Source organism: Clinocottus analis, unplaced genomic scaffold (genome assembly GCF_023055335.1).
Source record: "Clinocottus analis isolate CAN_PGR_092001 unplaced genomic scaffold, fCliAna1.0.p SCAF_14, whole genome shotgun sequence".
In the NCBI taxonomy this organism is placed as follows: domain Eukaryota; kingdom Metazoa; phylum Chordata; class Actinopteri; order Perciformes; family Cottidae; genus Clinocottus; species Clinocottus analis.
In genome coordinates this window covers 1,555,966-1,576,944 of record NW_027175865.1, presented here as the reverse complement: position 1 = coordinate 1,576,944, position 20,979 = coordinate 1,555,966, and the positions used below count along the sequence as shown (strand labels likewise).

General features: G+C 44.6%; 1 protein-coding gene across 3 annotated transcripts in view; it reads right to left on the bottom strand.

Moving 5' to 3' along the window:
- Positions 1-20,979, bottom strand: part of pvrl2l (PVR cell adhesion molecule related 2 like) — a 255,795-nt gene that overhangs the window by 84,676 nt on the left and 150,140 nt on the right. The window contains exon 7 of one of the 3 annotated variants that reach the window (XM_068575309.1): positions 14,875-19,643. The exons of the other annotated variants lie outside the window; for them this stretch is intronic. Within the exon in view, the coding sequence (XP_068431410.1) occupies positions 18,967-19,643 (677 nt within the window). The 3' untranslated portion in view covers positions 14,875-18,966. Of the gene's footprint in view, positions 1-14,874; positions 19,644-20,979 lie in introns of those variants that run through there. 3 annotated transcript variants of the gene reach the window in all.

Here is a 20,979-nt window from a genome sequence, read left to right as displayed (position 1 = left end):
CGGATCCGGCCCGCGAGGGGGTCCAATCCCACAGAAGAAAAAAAACAACAAAACATTTTTTTTAGACTAAAATCAGCAGAGCTGGGATTAAAACCTCTGATCCTCTGCTTAAAAGACGGACTTACAAACCATTGATCCACAGTCGCAATGGATGTGAGCACTGATATTATGGTGTTAACATGTAAAACATGGATCACGTCATGAAAGCGGCGTCACAAACGTGTCACAAAGCGAGAGAGAGCCCAGGCAGATAAACAGAGCGCTGACGTCTGAATGTTTGGTCTTTATGTTTCTAGGTAATTGTTGAAAGACCTTAAAACAGAGTTTAGAGTTTAGTGGGCAACATGAGTTTGACACTCCTGGTCTATAATGAACAGTCCCGTCTACCCGACTGACTTCTGCTCCGCATGCACCTGCAGACGGGAATACTTCGGTGATATTAGAGCTTTGTTTGGTTACGTAAAAGACCGGAAACGACTCCTGACTTGAAGAGAACCGCCCCAAACGTGTCCGTAATCCTCTGGACCGTTTCCTGTTTTATTTGCTCTTCCGATGCCATCTTCTCTACAGACACCAGCTGTGCGACCTCTTCCTTGGAATCGTTCCTTTCCTTTAAACCGAAACCAAAAGAAAGGGGATGTTTTAAAAACCCCTTACAGACAGAAAAAAACGGAGCCTCCTTTCATCTGCAGAACGACAGAACCGGAAACTAAAAGAGTGAAGAAGAAGAAGAAGAAAAAGAAGAAGAAGACAGCTCAGGAATCTTGTTCTTATTATTGTGAGAGGGTGGCATAGAAGATAACGAATTCTAGTTTGGGGTGTTTGAAGGAGACAGAGAGAGGGATGAAAGGAGGAATAACGAGGAGAGGTGGCTTGAGAGAGACAAGCAGAGGAGTCGCGGCAGAAGCATCTTTAATGCAGATTGCGACGCGGCGCTCGGCTTTGAGGTGTGAACCCGTGTGATGATAAGGAGAGCGTCTCGCAAGCACAGCCTCCTTTAACCCGAAGTGCCCCCCCGAATAAAGACTTTAATGCGTCCATAAATACAACACAGACGGATAGGGAGCTTATCGCAAGCATTTTATGTTCAGAAGGGGGGATATCTGCCGCGCCGCACCGGCATTATCTGTTGTATTATTGGTTTTAGGAAGAAGGAAATGTTCCGACTTTGTGGGTTTTTTACGACGCCTACAAAAACTGTTCTGAGGACGTAATGTCTGTACAGTGTTTTTGAAATGGGGGCATATCGCTGCACATTTCCTTCAAAGTGAAGGGGATGAGTTTGTAATGGAGACAACGAGTGTGCCAAGCAATCTTTTTTTCCCAAGTGCACAGAATCTACTACAACGACGGAGACTAATCTACTTTTTGGCAGCGCTATGTTGTTGTTTTTTTGGCCCTCGCCTGCTAGAAGTGATGCGCAAACGGTGGAGCACAAGTTCAACCGAACGCTGGATGAGACAATAATGAGCGTCCATAATTAACTTTGATGAAGTCAAAGGTTTTAAGGTTTTAAACGCTGTGCTGGAAAGGAAGCATAAAGGAGGCGAGGTCAACTTTATTAAATGAACATTACTGTTAGCATTGACGAAGACTTGAAGCTAGCGAGTTAGAACATGAACGTACAACATTAGCTCAAGCCAGTGTGAGTTTTTGTACCTGGAGGAGTTGCCCCTTGTGGCCATTAGAGGTAATGCATGTATACGCTCCCACATTGGCTTCAATGGGAGATACATGAGGAATGTGTAAGAGTTTTTACCGGCAGTTAACCGTTGGATTAGACGCTCCCACCATTTTTCTTATAGTATTATTCTTTTGATGTCGTATTAACACATAAGCAGCTGAGATGAACACACGTTGCGCTACATTTCCTGACTTTTAATATAATAATATTGAAAATAGTCGTTATTTGTGCATTGAGGTAAACTAATTATTGGGATTATTTGTGTTTTTGGATGATTACTGCGTCTATACATATATATATATATATATATATATATATATATATATATATATATATATATATATGTATATATATATATATACACACAAGTTAGACCGCTTTAGATAAGGGTGAGAAAGTTGAAAACATTTTTTTTAATTGAGGTTATTCAATACAAAATCATTTGACATCAAAGCACTTTTGAATAATTTCGTATATAGACAAAAAGTAAAAGTCTGGATTGCATAACTGCGCTCCTTTTATTAGATACAGGTGAAGGTCAATGATTTGATTGTATAAAAATAAATGTAAGAACTACAAAGAAAAACTACTTTTTAAAGTCTGTACTCTTACCTCACTTCAACTAAAGGTACATATTTGAAGAATGTTAATATTGCAAATAGCAAATTCCTTATATTTATTTCATGATGAAGTGGAGAGGTCGCAGCACAGTGCTTGGAGAAATTTAGCTATTTTAACAAAACATTTCTGCAGCGGTGGAATTGTTTCCCACTGCATCGCTTTGTTTGAAGATATTTAATGGACCATAAATGTTGCATTCTGGGGGTTAAGTCTCGCTTTCATTGACGGCCAAATTGTACCTCTTGAGATTTGACTGGTTGCTTCCTGAACGTGGAGATAACGAGGGTCACTGCAACTCCCAAAAGTCGAGGCTCAGTAAAGCAAGAGTTATAGTCTACTCGTTATTAGCTATCAAAAGAAGTCAATGCCGGTTGTCATTGCAGGAGGCGTGTGCTCGTCTGTCGGTCTCTGCCGTGTGGAAACGCCACACGCTAAGCTGAAAAAAAAGAAGATGATATGTCGCTACCTGCAATCTATTCGTCAATATTTTCAAAAACAAGATTACTCTCTCAGCATGAACATTTAAGGATGACTGATAACTTCAGTGTGATGTGTTTTTCTTGATTGCCATCAATTATTCTATCAGAGAAGGCTTCGTTATTCATTTTCCCTTCGTCAGATGGAGGCAAACAGCATCTACATCAAAAAATAAAAAATTGAAGCCACAGGACAATGTGAAAGTAAATTCCTTTGGTCATGTTCATGGATTTGCTTTTACTCCCGTCTGTATTTACTGAGGTTAATACTTACTTTTAAATGCACATTTGAGGTGAATATACCTCAAGAAGGATCAAGCAGACCATACTTAGAAATAGGAAGAGGGTTTCTTTTCTGAAGGACTGAAGTTCTACCCAGAAATATTTGGCTATTTGAAAAAACTGTAGAAAGCACGGGTGTTAACAGAGAACGGCCACAACCCAGCTCACTCCTTCGCAGATGGTTCTGGGTCCAACCCTTTCAGTAGGATTCAAGCCAGAACCCTCTGAGGTTATAAAAGGTTATCACAGGACCCAAAAAGGGCTCGACTATGGGAACAACCCAAAGAACCCTACACGGTTCTAGCACCTTTATTTGTGTGATGAACGCCAGCGTCAAAGGCATCACAATCTTGACAAGATACTAAATAATAGAAATATGAACAAACTAAAACACCTCAAAAGAGAAAATGAGAGCGATTGGTTTTGCCCGGAGATAAGAGGAGGTGTGAGTGAGGAGGAGAGGGCAACACAAGGTGTTTATTTGAGATATCTTTGAGGCCCGGCAGCATGGGAGCGACTCGGCTTTTCTCCGACTGCAGAGGGAAAGTGAGCGAGTCCGGAGGGAGACGTCAACACCTGGTCGGAGGGAAGGAACTGAAGTGACCCGTCGTGAGCTGCCGCAGCTGCTCGTACCTGATGCTCTGAAAGTTCAAACTTCATGCAGCTGTGCGAAAAGTGTCAACGCGATGCGACTCACATCCCTCGGCAATAAAGATGCAACGCGGTTCAGTGGTCGCCGTCGACGCGACACAACAATTGGCCCGAGTGTTTCTCGCCGCAGTGGGGTCCTGTTCAGGTTTGCACTGTATATTCTTCACGGCTAAATGAACCGTTTCCTCACGGTCAGGATGTTTGAAGGCCCTGAGACACCGGAGCCTCGAGCGATCACGATCAATCTGGATCATTCTCTCTGTCTTTGTGGCAGCGGTACACGGCCGAACCCTTTGTGATCCGTCAGGTACGTTATTGGATATTTCCCTTTCGCTCTAAACAGTCTGAATTGTCTTCATCTCGTATCATATTTCTGTACGAGTGCAACAAGGATGGAAAGAACATTTACTCAGATACATTTTGCTCAAGTACCGTACTTAAATACCATATTGAGCTACTTCCATTTTCTTCGACCTTCTACTGTTACTTCACTACATCTCATGAGGCAAAACTGTTATTTTATAACTTCAGAACATCCGTTAAAAGTAGGTGAATATAACACGTATTCATGCTTAGGAGAAAACCCAGCAGTATATAAAATGATTAAAGGTAGTTCTAGCTTTACCAGCTGCTACAGAAAAGTCCTGTACTGTGCATCCTAATTATGAGGATTACATAATACCACAACATGTCATTCCTAATTATGAGGATTACATAATACCACAACATGTCATTCTGAATAATAAAATACAGTTATTTGTATTCCATTGTGTTTATATATTTATTTGTTTATGTATGTTTCTATATATATGTATGTAGACCATTAGGAATATATATATATATATATATATATATATATATATATATATATATATATATATTATATATATATATGTTTATATATTTTTTTATTTATTTTGTACATATCTGTCATCCCTGTTTTTATTTTATTCTATTATTTTATTGTATTATTTTAATTTCATTTTGTGTGTTTAGTTTATTTCAATTGATGTCTGTAAGTGTGGGACGCTAAAATAAAAATAAAAACCCCTTTAATTAATAAAGTACTTTTCGTTTTAATTTTCTGTATCTTTAGTACTTTTACTTGTGATACTTTCAGTATATGTTGATGCTGATACTCTTGTTCTTTTACTGCAGTAACATTTTGAATGCGTGACTTTTTTCTTGTAATAGAGTATCTTCATTTCTGCCAATACTTGGCCTTAAATCCTACTCACTGGCCCCTTTAAGGGAAAGATACGAGTACTTCTTCCACCACTGGGATGGACACACACACACACACACACACACAACAGTGTAATCCAGTATAAAACTAGTATTTTGGCTCATGAAGCCACAGCAACGTCTTTATTCACCCATTGTTTTGTGATCGGCAAATGGTAGTCAGTCCCCAGTGTGGACGTCAGTTGTTACTCAGACGACTTCATCTTCCATTATTCTAACCATGTTGTGATCGTGATAGCTGCAAATCGCTGGCTGGATTGTGTTCAGAGGCAACACAACACACAACATTCCTGCAGGATATCACTGCTTTCTTATTTCCCAAGCGCACAGACCACGTAGTGAAACTTATTGCCGTGAATTTAAACAATACGACTTGGGGATGAGTCAGTTGAGTCTCAGCTTCGGAGTCGAGAGAAAGCAGCAGCATCCACAGAAAACTTCACTGACAGAAAAACTACAAGGGGAGAGAGAGCAAAGAAGAAACCCTTCACAGCATTGCCCACATTGTCTGACAGACAGGTGATTTCGGGTGGAATTGCAGTGAAGAAGCAACACAGAAGTGACTTTCTAGCATCAAACATGCTGCGTAGGAAGAAAAAAAAAAAGCCCAACACAAAAGCAAACATCTTGCCGCTTTATAAATCATCTACAATGTCAGCGCTTGTTTGGCGAGCGGCTGTCTGTGAAGACTTTGCCGAGAGATCTCCGGCTTCCCCCGCCTCCTCCGGAGGGACTTGATCGCGTTGGCAAATTAAAACTGCATGAGACGACGATGAGCAACGTAATGAATCCGAAGGAATGGCTTTTATAGCGGGTGTCAATCCTCCGGGGGGGGGGGGAACCGTCGCCAAGTTACATTTCTGTGCATTTATTGTACTCGGTGAACAAAGTGTCTCTGATTCCCATTGTAATTACTCAATCAGTTCCACGACGGCGGCAATTACGCCGCTTGAACGCACAAAGATCTGGACTGCGAATGCACGGAGCTGCAGTGAGAAGACTTCGGCAAATATAAACGTCTGTTTGCCTTCTTCGTAACTACATTAGCGATGATTCACCAGCGATTCAGAGCTTTACAATTGCCCCCTTTCTAACTTTGCAGACACCCCCGAGGGCTCAGTGTTTACACGTCTTGGTTATTGCTTGTAGGAAACCGTGTTAAAACTGCACTGCTGATTGCATCAATTTATTGACCTCATACATAGAGGCTCAAGTGCTTAAACTGCAGGTACGAATGATGAATTTCCAACTGGTGTATTACTGCAATCAAGGTATTTGTGCGCACGCGGTCGACTCCCTTTTACCGAGAACGCGAACCGTTCGTATTTTCTTGATTTCAGTTGGAGAGAAAAAGGAGCACAAAACGACAAAAGTAGGACAGCCATTCTCACAAAGTTAACCACCAGGAGAAGACTTGAGGGAATTTCAAATGGAAGCAATTATGTTTAATGTAGATCATCTTTTTCCCTTTTATTCCTTCATTTCCCTTTGTTGTTCCCCCCCCACTCTCACCACCCTCTCCGTCTTCTCTCGACGGAGTCGGGCGGGATACAGGATCGACTGAAAGAGCTGGCGGCGAAATGGAAACGGAGATTTGAGCCGACGGATTCGGCAGAGAGGCTGAATGTGCAACCGCGAGACAGCAACGAGGGCCGCGGCGGCGGATCTGCGTGCATTTATTAATTGAAAATGTTTTCAATTATCTTTGGGTGCTCGCTTTGGCTCGACCGGAGACGGAGAGAGAGGAAGAGGGAGAGAGAGAGGAAGAGGGATGGCCGAGGGCTTGTTACTTTTTTAGAGCGATCCAATTGGCTTCATCATGAGCCATGCAATGACACTGAGATAATTGAATCCTTTCCAAATAGAAAACTAACCCCGATCTGGGAATGTGTGTCATTTTTGTTGCAGCAGTTGCACTAAATTAAAAACATATACAGCTCTGCCGCGCGCTGGTTGGATTTCATGCATATACATCAAGACCTGTCACCATTTCTGCCGTCACATTGCTCCATTTCGTCATTTAATGTTCTCTCCCACCCGGCCAGGAATAAACGAAAAACCCTGTTTTGACATTACTCCTACGGGCGGTGAAAATGAGCTGATACCTTGTCAGCCGAGGACGAACTCAGCGGTTGAGATTTAAAAAAAAATAAAAATAAAGTTTCTCTTCGCTGATGTAGAAATATTTTTCTCACAAACACACTGGCACGATAAAATACGACTTAATTAACCAACAGTGCGGGTTGCAAGGTGACACAACGAGTACAGACGATTATGCAAACCGGAGAGGAGCCATGAGACCGATTTCCTCGTCTGAGTTGTCGAGTTGCAGATTTTCATCCCGTCTCAAATGATTTCCATCATCTCACTGACTCAACCTGTCTCTGACAAAGGTTACCAGACACGATACGTTTCATTTACAAGGCAAGCTTCTAGTTCACTCAGTGGAGTGTCTTCCTCTCTCGCGGCTCCCTAACAGGCAAGATGGTGATGAAGATAACACAAAAAAAGGGGATTTGTTAATCTCGTATCGCACCAAACTTTAGTGGATCAGAACATATCGCGTATGGGTTAATCTGCAGATGCTCCATCCCCAAAATGAGACAAAACTTGTGGCCTGAATGTAGCCTGCAACAGACTGGGTAAGACTTGTTTTAGCCGATAAAGGGCTTCTGATACTGAAGCAGTTGTTGGTCACTTAAGAAGAAAAAGGAGTCAGCAGTCAATGACGGTAAATACACTCGTCTAGTCGTCAATTTTGTGTTTGATATAGAAAAATTCAGAATAATATCCCACAAAACGTCACACTGGTCACTTAAGTAGAACACTATGCTCCATTGCTGAGCCGTGTCTGGGTTTCTTTGAAATAGAGGTGATTTTGAGATGTGCAGAGAGAGGACATTGCAGCGTTATTGGTATTAATCATTCACTTCTGTAGATAACTAAACATCATGTGGTGCTACAGAACCGTTGCCTTCAAAGCCGGAGATAATGGAAGTCCTCTTCTTTTGGCCACAGGCAGACGAATAGAATAAAAAAAATCCTCAAAAAAATATTACACTGTTCTGATCTTTCACTGAATATCCTGGAAAATAAACTTTGACGGATAAAATATCTGAGCCAGCGAGATAAATGGGGAGATGGGCAGTATCTGTCTCCTGCACTGACATTATTATTTTTGAGAGTTTTAGTGTGAAGTCTATTTGTAGCTGTTCCCTCTCTCCACATCTGTGTCTGACTCCCCTCTTTTGTCGCTGGGTCACTTCGCATCGCATCTCTGGAGGACTGACGGGCCGGGAAACAAGCGGGATAAGTACATGTGTGTGCATGAAATTATGTAAAATAGCTGCTGCGTAGTGTCATCGCTTATGCTCGGAGAAGTGAGAATTCACAATGGGGGAAAAACACCTCTGCAGACACACAACTCATAAAATAAAAGTTGAGACTCAAACCCACTGTGCTGTTATGTTTATTCCCTGAAGTAAAGCAGGAGAGGATATGCGTTTCTTAAACATTATTAAACATTACGTTTATATGGATAAACTTGTGGAGCTAACATTAAGGGGGTCGTGAGGGGCGGGGGGGGGGGGGGGGGGGGTCACCTGAACCTTAAAACCAAAGTCTGAACCAGGCAACGGGCCTATGAAGTATGCTCTCGCCAAAATGTCCTCACTTTGCAAAAATGTCCTCACTATGTGATTCAAGATTTGTTACGGTCCTCACTATGTTGCAAATACAGGTATAGAAACACACACACACACACACACACACACACACACACACACACACACATACAGCTCAAATTTCCTCAGCCGTGTGACTGAAGTTAAATGTTACACAAGTTTGCATCAAGAGAGTTAGAGGAGAAGAGCATAACGATGACGCAGTCACAGTTAGCATTTTGGTCCCCGAGCTTAGCATAAAGACCGAAAGCCGCTTGGTTTTATTGCTTCTATTTTGTGGAGCATTTTAAACCGGGGAAAGCATTTTATTTAGTTAGAAAGCATTACATTTAGTGAGCTTGAGGGTTATATAATATGCAGACTTCACAGAGCCAGGAAATCTGTTTTTGTCTTGTTTTCTGGTCTTTATGCTAAGCTACAGTTTAAAATTCAGCGTACAGACATGAGAGCGGTAAAAACTCTTTTCATCTCGTTTTCGGCAAGTACGCCAATAAGAGAAGACACCTTGAGAAGAGAAGACACAGCACAGCGACATGCACAGCCTTGATTAGCTAGGAAACTCTTCAGAGGATAAGTTTTAGTCCACTACGATCAAAGACAACTCATCTCGCTCATTCGTCATAAGCAGCACAATCTGCATCGAAAGTTGGACTATCACCAAAAAGAGCTCTGGAGTCAGTTTAGTTAATGAGTTGACGTTTGCATTAAAGGCCCAATGGGCCTGGAAGCCTTCAGGGTTGTGGACTCAGCACACAAGCTAAACACACAAATAAATAAAGATGGACAAACAGTGATCTGCTCGTTTAACAGCTAAACATAACCTCCATCCGTCTTCACTTCTGCCGGGGAGGAAAATACCACAGCAACCAAATCAGGCCATCGGTGCTGACCTGAGATGCATGACGATGGAGGTTTTCTTGCCGCGATAGCTAACAGCTCTGATAAGGAGGCGGAAAAACATGAGCGGAAAAAGTGACAAACTCTGATTCCCCGACAAGAAGTGATATCCTGGCTTATCTGGGTTACAAGACATGAATGTCAGGTCGCACTTCAGCCCAAAATGAGACGTCTGAAATTCGACACGAGTTTGCAGAAATGGCATTTTCTTTCTTTCTTTTCTTTTTATTCTAATAGCAGGTAATTTAAGTGTTCGCCACTGAAAAAAGGTATCTCTCTTACGGGCTGGAGATTTGACATGCTTAAGGGCAAATTTCATATAATTTTCCCCCACTCAAATATGTTTAGAAATGTAACAAGAGCCTGAACACTGAACTGATCTGACTCACTGTTAATCGACAAGGTTTTTTAGGCCTTGAGCTTTTGAATTTTGAAGAAAACTATTTTGTTTTCAGTCTGATGCTGTTTGGGTAATCATCCTTGATCTCCCCCCCCCCCCGGTCAATGTAAAGAAACCTTTCACATTTTCCTCTTTTCTGTGAAGAGGTAGAATGATTTTTGTGTGTGTGACAGACTTGATATTAGAGCCGTTTCTTTTCGTGTGGATTTCTCTCTCAAAAAAGAAGCAGTGGGAGATGGATGCTGGGCTGCTGTCCAACACAGCAGGGCGTTTGCACTACAAACAACATCTGTCTTTATAAGTACAAGTTTTAATCTTGTATTCAGTCATGAACACTGATTTAGATTGGAAGAAGAGATAAAAGTAACTCTGGCCTTGGAGGAAGATAACCTGACTTTTTTTTTCTCCCCATGCAGCTTCACTTGGTTTATAAATAATAAAATGAGTCACAGGCAGTTCAATATGAGCAAATCATCCATCTTGTTTTTCTCCACAATTTTGATTGATGAGAAAAGTGTTGGAAGTTTTGCTTAGAAAAATAGTTCTACTTGTTATCAGAATTGAAAAGCAAGAAGAATCAAAAAACAAGACATCATGGCCGACGAATCTCATAGGGAGAAGATCATGTGATGACGATATGGAGTCAAAAAAGAAAATGAAGGTACCGTTCTTTTAAACTACTGGACTTCGAAAGACTACACAAGCTGTGCTGTATTCAAAAACATGATATGCTTCTCTCCAGACATCATGAAAGCTGCAGTGTAAACAAACACTGGTGAAATCCTTTTTAAAACTTCTGCTGTATGAAGAACAAATCAATAGCACCCGGTTTCCCTGGTTTGGATGTTGATCCACAGAGCCGAGGCACCTTTATGGATTGGGTTTAGTACTGTCAAGGCCATTTAAAAAGCCAAATGAACATAAAAAACCATTGTTGGATATGTTTCAGACCCTTTTTAAGATGGTCTGAAACAAGGACAAAGGCCGGTCAATTTAATTTTCCACTAGAAAGTTTGTCTCCGAGGTCGTTAAAAGTGCATTTCCTTTGATTTCCTTTTTCTCGAATGCATTTGTAACCAGCTGGCCTCAACGTGATGTTCTGGTACGTCGACAAAGAACCAAACGGCCAAGCAGGTTACGTAATAAAATGCTACTTCTTTATGTTGTGAGTATATTCGGATGTTATAGACCCAGACTGGAGCTCTGGACAAAATGGCTGACGAGTTAGCACTCTCCAGAGTTAGTTGGGTAGCTCGCCTTCTTCAAATGCATTGGCATACATCTTGAAGAGGGAAGGCAGTGCAGTAGCAGCACTTTAGTAGCACTTAAATGTCTCTTACTGACAGCACTTTGTAGTTTGACTTTATAGAAGAAATTGTACTTTCCTGATTCCGGTTGTTCTGAGTTTGTCCTCACGGTCGAATGCACTTTTTGTAAGTCGCTTTGGATAAAAGCATCAGCTAACTGAAATGTAATGTAATGAAATGGAAATTCCATTAATTTCTGAGGTATTCATGAGAATGTGATGTTTGTAGGGACGGATGGACAACCCGAAAATATAAAAAAAACTAACTGTGAAGCTGTGAAACTTACTGTTCCCCCCTAACCATAACCATTACATGCCCCCAACTCTTACCTGAACCTTAAAACCAAGTTTGAAGTCTGGGCTGGACAAAATGTCCTCACTTTGCAAACATGTCCTCACTATGTGGTTAAAGACTTTATTACAGTCCTCACGATGTTGCAAGTACAAGTATAGACACACACACACACACACAGCTGAAATTTTCCTCGGAGTGACCGGAGTTAAAAGTTATACAAGTTTGCATGGAGAGAGTTAGAGGAGAAGATCATAATATAAACACACACTCAGATGACGTTCTTGAAAAAGAACGAGACCGGAGTCCTCCACCAAGAAAGGACAGACTTTTGATTCTTTCAAAGCACACATCTTTTGTAAAGTCATCTGAGATGAAGGCACATCTGAGATGAAGGCACAGACAATAAACCTATAAATCTCAATGTGATCAGACTCCTGACATTCAGTCACTGACGGGCTACTCTCCCGTCTGCAAACCGCTGCCATTGTCGTCACTGCTGAGGTGTCTCATTGACCCTTGACCCTGTCTCGTCACCATGTTGCGCCTACGCTGCCCCTACTGTCCTCATGTGGGTATTGCATCTCATGTGCACCTGAGCACTTTGCTGCAACCAAACCAAAACCAACAACAAAGAGAGAAAGAAAAGAAGCCTCAACGTCAACGACTCCGAGATAACAACATCTTCTTTCACGTGATTGAAAACATCCTGTTTTAATCCATTAAAAGGCTGAGAGCCGCCGCTACGCGGGGATCCAGATGAGGCTGCTGGAAACCAGAGGAGAGGAAGGAAACAAAAGCAGGCATTGAAAGGAATGGCCGTTCAAAATGAACACGCAAAACCTGAAATAACCTGGACAGAGACCAAAAAGAAATCCAAGATGAATTACATCCCTAAGTATAGCAGGAACAGAACACTGCAAGAGCAGCAAGGGGGGAGGAAGGAGGAGGTATCCTCGGAGGCAGGAAAGCAGGAAAGCAGGACAGCGCTGCCTGTAGTCAAATGGTTACAGAGCACAATCAGACCTTTTCCAACCGGCGTTGGGAGGAAGAAAAACTTCACCCACCACTGCTGGAGTCTCAGCTGGCCTGGCAGAGCCTCGGCTTTAACTGGATTAAGGACAAAAGCAGAGCTCAATAACTAATAGGGTCTCTCCTTCCTCCTCTCTGTTCCTTCCCTCTTCCCTCTCTTCTCTACGTTGCCGTCGTCCTCCTTCAGAGGGAAGCGGAGAGATAATGCGGAACACTTTCATGCCTTCTGCTGAATTAAACATGGAGAGAACAGCTTGCGCCAGGTGCTAAAGCTGGAGCAGATAGAGAGAGAGAGAGAGAGAGAGAGAGAATATTAAAAAAAGAAGATATGTATATACAATGCCACCCCCTGCACAGGGGTCTCCGGAGTGCTGCCGAACACGTCTTTACAATTAAAAAGATCTGTTCTCGGATGGACCGCGCCGAGGAAAGTTAAACAGGGCGGCCATTTCTTCGCTAATTGGCCGGCGTTTGAAGAGCGCTGCCAGCTGTCGTCGGGCGGAAGCAGCCAATCGGCAAGCGGAGTTGTGACACGGCGCTCAGAAGGTACTCCTCTGAGGCTGCCGTCCACACCTCCAGCTTTTTTATTGTCAGAGCGGTAAATCCTCCCTCATCCCCCTTTTTTTTCTTCCCCTTTCACACACTCTCTGTCATCTTTACGCCGCGGCCAACCAATTGGGCACCACAAGTGACAAATCTGTCCATCTCTAACTCCGGGCTGGATGGTGAATAATTGAAAGGGTTTCAAACGCTCTCGGTCTCAGGTGGCTTACAAAGAAAAGAAAGGAAAAAAAAAAAGGTCTTTTCATACTCTCGGCATGGGCTGAAGTTTCAGTTTGTGTTCTGCTTCTGTAACTCAACATTTCTCTGATCTGAGAAGAAAAAGTCTGCCGCTTCTCTGCCGGCCTATTTGGTATTTCCCAGATAAAGTACCTCGAGCTCAATTCCCTCCCACTCTCTCTGCCTCCCCTCCGACATAGCCAAGTGACCGGTTAGCACCGGCTCTGTGCTTAGCATGAGCGCCACGCTCACAGCGGCAAGGACAAGACTCTCACAGGGGTCATGCAACCTCCCAGAGCACACGCCGAGTGATGCGGCGAGCTAAAAGACCAGAGAGGGATGCTTGTGACGAGCTGCTCTACAACACAGGAGAAACCCAGAAAGTCTTATTCAAGGACGACTAGATCTAATTCATTCCCACCGAAGATGAATATTCTGGTCGAGCCCCATGAGCTTTCTTTTTAAGGGTTTCATGTTGAAGTTCCTACCAGTCAATTAAACTCCCACATTTTGTGAATAAAAAGACCGAAGAACCTTCATCTTTCCTGCTGATATCAAGTCTTCACACATCTTGAGAAAAGTGTGTTTGCTTATGTTTTATTAGTGGATGTCGAGGGATTAAAAGTGCAAAACTATTTAAGGCCGCGTAAGCGTCTATCGGGCACACAAATGAGACATGTTTCACAATATCTCAGCTGCGTGAGAGAAACGCGTGTTAATGGAAAGGTGGTGAACGCGAAAGTGCAATCTGTGGAGCACGAACTAAAGCTGAGGCCAACGAGTTTCCTCTCGATTGCAGTGAACGTGTCTCAGGCTTTTATTGTGAAAGAGCAATACGGAAGGAGAGCGGTAGTCCAGTTATCTTATTCCCTAAACTATGAATAATAATCACAAAGACATTTAGTCTTCAACAGTGTAGACAATGCTTGTGACGTCACCCGTTGGTGTGTGGACTGCCGCGTTGAAGCTGAGCCGAGGTCGGCTTTTTGGTCACCGCCATCTTGAGGTTTTATTGAGAGCGTTTTTTTTTTTAGCTTTTTTTTTGGCGTTTAAAAATTATTTTTTTTAAAATTGTGTTTTTTTTTTTGGAGGTTTTATTTTGAGACCACAATTTTCTCAGGTTTTTTTTTTTGAGCGTTTTTTTTTTTTAGAGCGTAATTTTTTCTCCGCATTTTTTTGAGGTTTTATTTTGAGACCACAATTTATTTATTTTTTCAGCGTTTTTTTTTTAGCGTTTAAAAAAAAAAAAATCGAGTTTTTTTATTATTATTTTTTATTTTGAGAACACAATTTTTTTTCAGGGTTTTTTTTTTGAGCGTTTTTTTTTTTTAGAGCGTAATTTTTTTTTCGCATTTTTATTTTGAGACAGCTAATTTTTTTTGGCTTTTTTTTTTTTGCCTTATTTTTTTGAGGTTTTATTTTGAGACCACAATTTTTTTTTAGCGTTTTTTTTTTTTTTTTTTTGTTTTTGAGTTTTTTGTATTGAGAGCATACATTTCTTTTTTGCGCGTTTTTTTTTTAGAGCGTTTTCTTTTTTTTGACAGCAAAGATTTGGGATTTACAGTCAGATAGATCATTACAAACAAAAAATTTGCTCGCGTAACAAAGACACAAATCCACCTTCACACAGAAGTAAATCATCAAGATGAAGATCCAGATCCCACGAACCGCACAGCAGGTGTGAACGGGTCGTCATGTCGGCGTGTTTCAGGCCGCCGTGACAAAGGGGCGGGGCTTCTAGATGTTCAGGAGGCGGCGAGCAGGTGTGCCGTGCTGTGAAATGTGCTGAGGAAAGAAGTCTCTGTATTTATAGACCGTCAACACGGCTCGGCTTAATTAATTACCAGTTTCTTCCACAGAGAATTGTTTCAGAGTTTTTTTATTTTATTTATTTCTTATTGAAAATGGGTTGTGCAAAAAAAAAAAAAATCATGACTGATGATGAGTTTCCTCGCTGAGGGTGCATGCACGCTACGAGATTCTGGGACTAATTAGGCGCCAAAGTTGTGATCACAGTCGGCTGTTTAGCATGATGCCGCTGCAAACCCCCCCTGGAGGAAGATGTGCCGCGACACACAGCGGCCACGCAGAGGGTGAAGATGCTGGAGACAGTCTGGGGGAAAAATCATTAATATATTCAACTCCAATTAGAGAAGATTTTCTCTTTTTTTGCATGTTGAAAAATTCAGGAAAGTGAATCAAACAAAAGTAAAGAAGGGTCCTCAGATTGTTTTATCTCGACTGCGGCTCGTGGAGCGTGCATGCACCCCCGCAGCGTGGAAAACACACTTGAATACTTTAATCCAAACTGTACTGCAGTGACACAACACACAAGTCCTACCACATGTGACAACAGAGAGTAGTTACAGTATGGCTGCTGCTCGGCGACTGTGAGATGAAATGTGCCGACCTTTCCAAAAGCACACTCGAGGAACGCAATCGCACGCAGCAGAAAGCACGACCTCATTTACAGAATAACAGATTGCACGGCGATTAATGTTCAACAACAACCAACAACGAGGGACCTGCTCGGGGTTTCGGAGGGAAGAAGAGCTGAAACCCCCCGAAAAATAAAAACATTGAGCTGAAGTTTTTGAGCTTTTCAGTTACCCCCGAATTTGTGTGACAATATATACGTCATGAGGCATGAGAGAACGTAATGGGACGAGTACGAGATCATGTTCACTCGCTCGTAATGGGGCCGGCTTTCCTTAAAGGTTCCTCTTTTTCAGATCATAAATATTGATTTCTGCTCACGGCCCCTCCCCCCTCCGTCCGCCCCTCGACTCGCTGAAGTGACTGCAGCCAGCGCAGGTGGTCGATCAATCGCCGCGACTCGAGCGCTCGGTGCTTGTGATGTGACACGGCGTGCTTTGAGAAGCGGCGGGGGGGCGCTCGGCTCAGCTGAAGCGTGCAGCAACAGTGGAGTTTGCTCCTCTTTCATTTCTCTTTAAGCGTGGCCTCGCTCACATCTCGGATTTTTTTTCTTCTTCTTGCTTTTAAAAGGCGATACCATATCTCCGAGGAGGGTTGCGGAGATTTCCCCAGAGCCTCCTCCTCCTCCTCTTCCTCCCTCTGTCACCTCACAACTATCTCGACGTAACAAAAAAAAAGAAAGACAAAGAATAAACCGTTAAAAACTGCAATTAATAGCCCGGGCGTCAATTTGCCTGATCACTGAACTTCTACACGGGCACAGGAGCTGTAGTTCCTTTCGCACAAAACTTTCTGCTCCGTAAAAACTATCAAAGTGTTTACTTAAACTTGTCTGAATAGCACTTCTGGAAAAACGAGGCTATCAAATAACATCTTAACTTAAAAGTTACACGTTTGATTTAGCGGCGAGCCGGTTAACAAGGGCTCGTTTTTACAGCGGCGGAGGATTCACCACCCGGATAAAAAGAGGTGAAGACTAATCACGGAGAGGTGGAGACGCTTTTATATCGTCAGCCGGCGAGATAACGGAAAACAAGCGCGCCCAACGACACGGCGCAGGGAGGAGAAAGCAGATGGTTTACGGCGGTTAACGAGGCCGACTGCGGCGAGCAGATGAAGTATTAAAAACTTTAAAAAGTTTGCTGGATCCTTAAAGACTTAAAGAACATGTAGAAGTTCAGATTGCACCCATTCTGATCTTGTCAAGAGGTTTCATGAATCCGATGAACAACGGCCTCGTAGCGCCAAATGGAAACCAGACCCAACGTCTTGATTGACATATTTTAAGTCCCGCCCCCTTTTTAGTTACGCTGCGAGCTCGACAACCAAAAGCCGGTTCTGCTGCGGTCGATTAAACACACAGCTTTAAAAAAAGCTCACCGCCAGGACCACGGGGACGCGATGGAAGGATGTTTTCACCCTGATAAACTTCACTCAGGTGATGTTTCCCCCCGTCGGGACGCTCGACGTCTTATTTTACCAAAACAAGCAGCAGCGACTCGTCCTCTCGCCCGAAAAGTTAACCGGTTCAACAGTTATTGGGACGCTGAGGCGGAAGTCCAACTGAGACCTGCGATTATTTGTTAAAACGTGGAGCAGAAGGCTCTCTGGGTTTTAATCCGTGCTTTAAATTGAAGTTTTACAGTAATTAAATTAAGTTAATTGGGAAACTGCCAATGAGTCATTAAGGAAATGTGTTCAAGACACTATGTATGCGTTATTAAGCAAATGCGTGGCACAAAAAATATCCACTCCAAGAAGTTCTGTTGCTTACAGATCATTCAGTCTCCTGAAACCAAGAGAAACTTTTACAATAAATACATTTTAAATGGTCCTTTGTGTCATGTTCGCTGAGCGGAGTGAGAGAAACAAAAAAAGGCGGAGCTTGAGATTTAATTCAGCCCATTTCGCTTCCTCCCCCCCTCTGGAAATGTGTCTCAGACGGCGTCTTTCCGTCCAATCGGAGCGCCGGACATAGGAAATAATCCCGTTTGTAGTTCAGGAACATTCTGCAGGACGTTGGGAAACGAACACATGAAACACGGGCGCCTCCGACAAAGCCGGTGAGCGTCTCTTCTCGCCTCGTCGACCCAGATAGGAACATGAATGCGAGTTATCCCCTTCTCCCTGCACACAGCCGCCGCGGCGCTCATCTAAGCCGCCCATTATGTAAAGAAAGCACGAGCGGGACGGGAGCGAGGGAGATGTGACGCGTCAGCAAAACACACAAATGGAACCGAGAGGAAGCAAAGGAGGAGAAAAAGAAGAGGAAACACAGGAAGAGATTCAAAAGAGGGGAATAGTTGCTAGTTTTCATCCATTAAATGAGTCGTAACCGACCCGATGTGGTATTGTGTGAACCCCGAACCCCCCCCCTCCCGCCCCCAAGGCTCCCGGTGCGTCTTTTTCCTTTTTGCGAGATCAACACCATTACACAACAACAGCAACAACAACGACAACATCTACAACAAGAACAACAACGGCGCCACAGCGAGACGGCGCCCGATACACAGACGATGCACATCGTTAACGCGGCAGCACACACACCGTTCGGTCTGTTGTGTCACTCGGTTTCCGGCGGCCAGGTGTCGTCACGGGGCGTGGCCCGAGTCACTGTCACCAACGCACACCTGTCCGCTCAAACAATGTCCCATCAGAAGAGTCTGCAGCGCGGCAGCAACATCCACACCAGCCACTTTATGTCGAGTTATTTTTGAAACAGTGTCGGTTTGGATCGGTGGGTGTTTGCCGATCGCGTCCTCTGGTAAACGGTATAAAAACACAAACAAATGTACAGTCACTCGACACAATCACACACTGGCGAAGCTGAAGAAACGAGAACGTAGAGCGATAAGCGGACGCCGGCGAGAGTTGCTGTGTTTTTTTTGTTTTTTTTGAAGCTTCTTTTTTCTTCTTCCTGGAATGAAAATCTCCCGCCACGACTCAACACATTCAGTCACATGATCGGCCATTTTCCTTCAGCGGCGTCACACCTTTTCTTCTTCTTCTTCCTCCTTCTCTTTTCCCCGGTTGTGAATGTGTACAGGTGGAGGACGGCGTCTTCTCTGACCGGGCTGAAGGTGAAGCGGGTCGGCGTTTAGCTGATGGAGGTCGATGCGTCGCTTTCGTTCCCGGTGGTGAAGATGGCCGCTCCCCCTTTTCTCCCCTCCCCCTCCCGTCCTCAGACGTAAATGGCAGTCCGGGATATGACGGATCCGTCCCTCTGGGACTCCATGTCGTCGTCGAGGTACGCGTCCTCTTCGCCGCCGTGGCCTCTGTGCACGTTGTAGGCGGGAGGCAGCGCGTCCCCGCCTCCGCCCCCGCCGCCGCCGCCGAACCGGTCGTAGTCCTCCTCCATGCTGTCGTCCAGGTCGAACTTCCTCCTGTCGGCTTCGTCCAGCTCGCCGCTGAGGAGGATGTCGTGGGCGGTGGGGGGGTTTCCCAGCGTGGCGTGGTGGTGGAGGTGGTGGAGGTTGTGGTGGTGGTGGTGGTGGTAGTCGTTGGCCTTCTCCGTCAGAGTCCCCGTGGCGTCGCAGCCCTCCCGGTACGTGTAGACGGGCCCGTTGTTGTTGCCGCCCGTCCCGTTCTTGCTGCCGCCGCCGCCGCCGAACAGCAGGCGGGCTTTGTTGCCGTATTCCCCGCCGTTGCTGCCGCCATTGCCGCCGCCGTTGCCACCACCACCGCCGGCGCCCGCCGCCACCGAGTCCCCGCCGGCGCCGGGGTAGCCGCCGCGCCTCTGCTGCCGGCGACTCCGGCCGAGGAGGACGGCGACGAGCGCCGCCACCAACAGCAGGGCCAGGAGGGAGCCGATCACGGCGCCCGCCACGACGCCGCCGCTCGACGGATCCTCCAGGGCTTCTGCAGAGGAGGGAGGGGGGGGAGGGGGGTATTGGAAAGGAGGGGGGCGGGAGGGGGAAAAATGGGTGGAGGAAATGAAAAAAAAAAAAAGGGCAGGAATTGATGGCTGTTTTTAAGGAAGTCTTGGGCGGAGGTATCACAGTTTTCTTCTGGTGATGTGCGTGTGCTACAGTGACACCAGCAGTGTCTTCCACTACGTGTGTTACAATCCTCTTACAAGTGTGTAGGCATGTTGTAATCCCCTCGGCGAGGGTGCAGTCGCTCATTGCTGGGATCAGGCTGAATGGGACTCATTCACTCTCTCCCGGCGGCTGCATTTTGCTCTAAAACACACGTCTGTCCAGCTGCTGGCACTTCAGCTCTTTGTCGCCCGCCTCCCCACCATTTTTTTTTTTTTTTTGCCAGCTGGGGGAGAAACAAAAAAGTCATTACTGCAACGCTCCTTTTGTTTCTATACTTGGTGTTGGTGTGAGCCAAAGTTTGCCTCCCGACCCTTGTTTGAAGCGAGAGAACGAGGCTGTCGGGTTAAAGGTCACGCAGACAGACACACACACACAGACGGGGCAGGCAGAGCGGTTATGTTGAAGAGGTTCAGCGGGAAAAACAACAAACATTCGCACCTGGAAACCGTCACAATGTTTAGACATCTCTTCATCCTCCGTTTCCCTCCCAGACTTCTAATTACACCCACTCCTCATCCTCCGCTTCCTCTCTTATAGCTCAGTAAGTCAAAAAAAAAAAAAACACGGCGCCGAGTGATTGATTGATCGCCCGCCCGCCGCCAAGCCAAGCCCGACCGAGTCTCCGAGACCTCGCTGATCGGCGGCGCACAGAGGTAGCAAAAAAAAAAGAAAAAGATAAAAAGAGGTTCACACCACGGAGGTGTGAACCCATGCCGGGACATTTATAAAGAGAATTCTCCGCAGGACTACGAGACAGAAAAAGAGGTCGGACTCGGATGGTGTTGGATTTGTACGCATGGATTCACGCTGGGCTTGAAAGCGGCCAGAAAAAGGAAGAAGTGTAAAAACCGGAAAGCAGAAGCATTGAGCCCGGAGTGCGGATCTTCAGCATGCCAGCTAATGTGTCTTTTCTTTCTCTGTGTGTGTGTGTGTGTGTGTGTGAATGGCATGCTGATTTTTCCTTCAGGGGTGCAGCGAGGGCAGCAGCAGGGAAATTTGAACTCCCCTTCTTGTTTTATGCAAATAGCAGCGAGGTTGTGCCAGCGCTCCTGGCAAACACAGCGGTGAATGCCAATCAAACAATCTGAGCTGGGCTGAAAATGAGCACTGTGTGTGTGTGTGTGTGTGTGTGTGTGTGTGTGTGAGGGGTTACG